Below are 5,328 nucleotides of genomic sequence, written 5' to 3'. Positions count from 1 at the left end.
GTGTTTTTTTTTTGGTATTGTTAGATTAAATGTATAGAGAAATTCCTTGAATAAATGATAAAAGGTTTACCCAAGAAGCATCTCATAAAAGGTTTATTATTGAAAAGCATAGAGAAATTGCCACTGAAGTTTTTGCTTTACATTTCCACTTTATGAACCTTTATCATTAAAAAGTTAATTCCTTTAATGCATCACAGTAATAAAATAAATAAATAAATAAATAAATGTAGAGTTTGGAGAAAGAAAAGAATGAACAAAAAAAAAAAAGAACTTATGAAGTACAACTAAGATAGGAAGACAAGAGATCCAACATATCACACACAACACTCCCTCTTTCAACTAACATTACTTTCACACTCTCTCTCCGACCAAAATGCCGATTAACGCGGAATCTACGCCGCCACCGGTCATCGGAAAAATCGGTCCTTACACTGTTTTCATGACGCCGCCTTCTACACCCAAACCCTCCGATGACCTCTCTACCACCACCAAGATCGCCCCTCCGCCGCCTCAGATTCCTAAAACCGTTCCTTCCCCCAAACCCCTCTCCGGTTCCGACGATTCCCTTTTTGGCATCTTCAGAAACGCCGTTACCAAGGTTCAAACTGGTACGTACTTTACCCTTTTCAGCTCTTAGGTCAGGTTAGATTCTGTGTTGACGAAAACAAAATGTGTCAAACATTTATAAAATATAAAATTAAAATTATAAGTAAGGCCTAAAGTTGGTAAGTTAAAGCCGTTTTTGGGATATTTGGAATTTGAATTGAGTTGTTTGAAAGAGTGTGACTGTTGTGTACGTTTATTTTTGGTAAATGGTTTAATCATAATTCTATCTACTTTTAGAAACACCTTGATTTGATACCAGAAATATATATTATGCGTGTGACTCCAGAGTTATCATAATGTATGACCTAGCCTTGTGGGAATCTTTTTGGGTGTTGGCATTCTTGTTGGTGTTTTGTTTACTATTTTGGACAAAACGCATCTTCTTCTTCTTCTTCTTTTGTTAAGTTTTGTTAAGACTCCTACCAAATACCGCCTGGAAGTTTGGTGTTTCTTTATAAAACTTGTGTTATTTTGGGGGTAAGAAAACTGGAGTATTTGGTGACTTGTTTACATAGTGATTGGAGATAAGTGGGTGGGTCCTTTGTTTTGCACTTCTCTGGTTTTGCTGAAGTGAAAACAAACATGCCATGGATTAAGTAATTTCAAGAATGGCCATGGGCAGTGGAAACTGTGGCCGAGCATTTTATGGTAACTCTGCAATTGACGTTTTCTTTATTCTAGTAAAAGAAGTAAATGGTTCTAATTGGTTGTGCCTATTTGTGTATTGCTTTTCTGTATGGTTGGGGTAGTGCACTCTCTATTTCTAATGTTATTTTGCATTGCACAGAAATGTATGAATCAACATGTATTGCCCTCCTTTTTATTTTGATTTCAGATCCTATAATACAATAGGTCTTTGATTGCGGCTTTTCCTTGTCTTGTTTATTCTGAGAACCGCTACTATTATCTTACAATACCCATGAACGTTCCTTTTACAGCTCACTCAAGTTTAGATGACCATGTGGCACGTTGGTTTGGATTAAATCAGTCAAAATATCAGTGGGCTCTTGATGATTATTATGAGAGCAAGGGAATGGTAAGAAATTGACTGCTACTAATATTTGCAAGATCAGTGTCTGTGTCCTTTTATAATCGGATATTCTTTTTCTTGTTTTGATGTGGCTCCCTTTGGTTGTTTAATTTAGATCAATGTTACCACCAAATTTGGTGGTTTCATCTGAGAACCCCAAATTGGTTCATGGCTGCCTATTCATGGGTTCTTTTGTGAATTGGGTTTTTCTAATTTGCAATTTGATACATTAAACATGTTAAGCCAAAATTGAGGCAGAGGATGTAGGGTAGTGGAGCCTCCAATGGAGACTTTGGGTTCGGAATTTGCTAGTTTGACTTTTGGGGTGGATGGAAAACACCGATGTGGAAGGATGAGACGGAGAAAGAAGAGGAGAAGATGTATCTTGTGACCAGGATCCCATATCCTGTAAAGCTGAATTTCACCTACTAAATGGACGAGGTAGCGAGATGAGGAGAGTGGAAATGTACTGTACTGTCTCTCAATAACTGCAATGATTCCATTTGCCTTTTAAAAAGAAGTGTGATGACTCCACTTCAGAGTCTCCTAGGGAGACGAAATGGAGCTGTAGTTGAAATAATAAATGGTAAAAATTGTAAAACTGTAATAAATGGTTAATCACTCCTCAATTGGATTGTTCGTGAGTTTATCAGTCCAAAGGATTTCACTTTTTCTAAAAAAAAAGGTGTTATACTAATAACTAAAATAAATCATGAATATGTTTATGTTATGTAATTATGATTGATAAAAAAAATATTACATTACCTTATGTAAGTATTAAATTTTTGCAAAGCCAAATGTACGAACTAAGTGTATCCCCCACATGTCATATATTTGACATAGTAGCTTGCTGCATACCAGATACCCTGACTAGGTACCTGTACCCACACTGAATAGTATTGTGTATCAGGTAATTATGATTTGACCTGTTATGTTGATATGCTAACATCACTTGTGTTAGACTTCTGATATGCTAATATACCAGTTGGACTTTTTCCAACAAAACCTTTTTCTAGTTGATATATCAAGTAGATGTGGACAGGGGTTAGTTTGTTTTATGTCATTTCCTGGTAATGTGCCATGTACCTCGCTTTTAAAATATTTATAAGCATCGGCAGTGCTTGAATAGTTGTACTTGTACAATCTTTTTTCAGGAAGGCTGTTTAATCTTAAAAGTATAAGTTCTGTCATTGCTTGTGGTAAAAAATAAATTTCATTCAACTATTAAAGTCGGATATTGTTAAGTGGTGTTTGAGCATCGGAGAGCATCAGTATTATAGGTGCTTCATTGACTTGGTAGTGAGAGGGATTATTATGCAAGGTTTTTAATGGAGTCGTATGAGACTTAATCTTACAGGAGGTCTATCTTTTTTTTTTCGATTTTGAGTTGGAGTTTTAAGAAGATGTTGCGTGTGGTTTCAATATTTAGGGATGATTGCTATTTATCATATCATGGATTTCGTACTCCGCTGTGATATTTAATGTAGAAAATGTTTAGAAGGGTCTTTGGTTTGAGTTTGTCAAAGATAAAAGGCATTTAACACAATTAAGTCTGCCTTTTGGCAGCATGTATTTTGTGAGTTAATGTAGAAGCTACTGTCAAAGCTAAAAATAGACATGTTAACTAAGGACCTTTTTGTGCCCATACCAAAATAAATTCGTCCCACTATGACACATGTTTCAATATAATGTATCTGGCTGAAATTTATGTGGACGCTTCCAAATTACGTTTAACAGTTCAATAATAATTGTGTCAAAAATCAATTATACTCAACTTAAAAACACGTGGTGCCATCTCTGGTTCTTTGCGATTGAGTAGTAAGTATTTTCATACCATTTATTTTGCTAATTGATCTATGATTTAATCTTGTGAAAGTTAGGAGGAAGTGCCCAGTTTCAGTTTTAACAACCAAAATTGATACTTAGGAAATACAATTTGGAGTCCGGTGAAAAGTGTCCTGAGAAAAGAAGAGTTTGAGAGAGATATTGGACCCCTTCTATGTTACTTTTCTCAATGTAAAGGCCCTTTATGCCACAATTTTACTATGGATTCTGTTATGGACTTTTTACGTGGATTTTCCTTCATCTCTAAATGTATGAACTAGTCAATATGCCTTACAATGCAATATGCTATGGTGTTGTATTATTATGGAAAACAATCTGGGATTTTGACCTTTCTGATTGGGAGTATGGTGCCTTTTCATTCTGAGGAATGTGCATTTTTATTTTAATTCTAAATAAATTTATTGTTATTCAGTGCCAATGATCACTCACTCCCTCTTTGTAAGCAAACACAAGATTTTCAGATATATTTTCATTATATACAATATGGCTCCTTGTTTCTATAGCACAAGTGAATTCTCATCTGACCTGCACAATAAGCAATGTGAGTGCATGTGAGTTTCTTTTTTTTCACTTCTAACAAATAGAGATTTTGACTGTAGGAAAAAGGAGACATCAAAATGAAAGAGGTATCGAGCAAACTACAGAATGTCTGACATTCCTAGAGTCGGTGGTAAGAAGGACTATCTCAATTTGGGAATTTATTTATCCTTGAATTGTATGCATAATTCCTTTTAACTTGATGATAGGTATCATTATGCAGGATTGTTCCAAAGTGAGGTGTGAAGACACTTGCTTTGAGTATATTTATACCTTTGTATTTACATGTGGAGTAGAATGAATGGGGGTCTGGTATATCAAAGTTATTCGATCTACATCCATTGATATGATTCAATGGTTATTTTCCAACTGCTGCCAGTTGAGTCTGATTGGACAGTCTCTGCTACCTGTAATCTAGTTACCAAGTTATTTTCTGGGGCAAATGTTTTGTTTTTGTATTGTCGTCTGGGTCATGTTTTTGGGTTTCTCTTGATGGCAGGGTTGTCTCGTAAGCATTTTGTTTGCCCTATTTGGAGTAAACTCTGCGAAAACCCTATGCAAGCATACTGATTATTAGATATTGAAAAGAAAAATCATTAGTTATCAGTAGTTAACTAGTTTTCATCTCACCGTTTAAAGATCATAAAGGTGTATGCATAAAGGGTTTATGTTGAGTCCTGTGTGTGGAGAATCTTAGTTATTGAAATGCAGGATTGGAGATTGGTATCCAGAATTTTTTATGTTAAAAAACTTAATTTAAGAGATAATTAATTAAAACAAAAGTTAAACTATTTTTATTCACATCTAAACAAAAGTAGTTTTAGTTCAGCTATTTTTTATTTGTTCTTGAAGTCATTTTTATGAGTTTTAAATGTGGGTTTTAGTTAGTAAAATTAAATATAAGTTTCTAAGCTGTAAAGGTTGTTCAAAATTGCTTAATATTGAGAATGTATTTGAGTATATTAATTACATTGTAATGTCATAAAAAGTGACTACTTTTTTCATATTCTGCAATGAGAAATTCTATTTTTCATTAATGGTGCGTAGCAAGCACATGTTCATTGTGACTTGGGCCACTCAAAAAGGTGCCCTGACCCAATCCTTCACCAGGCCGAACACTTTCCTCATTCAAATAATTTTGTACCAGTCTGGGATATTGCTTCCTGCACCCATCCATTTTTAAAATCGGATTATGAATTCCGGAATTTTCAGAATAACGTTTCCGAAACAGAATATCTAGAACAAAATTTTCGAAATGAGATTTTCAGAATAAGATTTTTGGAACACATTTTTCTGAACAGATTTTCAGA

General features: G+C 34.6%; 1 protein-coding gene across 2 annotated transcripts; it reads left to right on the top strand.

Moving 5' to 3' along the window:
• The first annotated feature begins 282 nt into the window (after positions 1 to 282).
• On the top strand, positions 283 to 4,692 carry LOC106765843. 2 transcript variants are annotated; one of them, XM_014650602.2, is made up of 4 exons: positions 283 to 608; positions 1,545 to 1,642; positions 4,081 to 4,151; positions 4,228 to 4,692. In XM_014650602.2, the coding sequence occupies exons 1-3, from the start codon at positions 374 to 376 to the stop codon at positions 4,132 to 4,134; spliced, it is 387 nt and encodes a 128-aa protein (XP_014506088.1). In that variant the 5' UTR covers positions 283 to 373; the 3' UTR covers positions 4,135 to 4,151; positions 4,228 to 4,692. The 2 variants fall into 2 exon arrangements, with proteins under 2 accessions (XP_014506088.1, XP_014506087.1); XM_014650601.2 differs by having other exon boundaries at positions 285 to 608; positions 4,242 to 4,692.
• Positions 4,693 to 5,328: the final 636 nt, after the last annotated feature.

This window comes from Vigna radiata, chromosome 7 (assembly GCF_000741045.1).
Source record: "Vigna radiata var. radiata cultivar VC1973A chromosome 7, Vradiata_ver6, whole genome shotgun sequence".
In the NCBI taxonomy this organism is placed as follows: domain Eukaryota; kingdom Viridiplantae; phylum Streptophyta; class Magnoliopsida; order Fabales; family Fabaceae; genus Vigna; species Vigna radiata.
The sequence above is the reverse complement of the archived record's forward strand: the minus strand, read 5'-3'. Positions and strand labels throughout refer to the sequence as shown.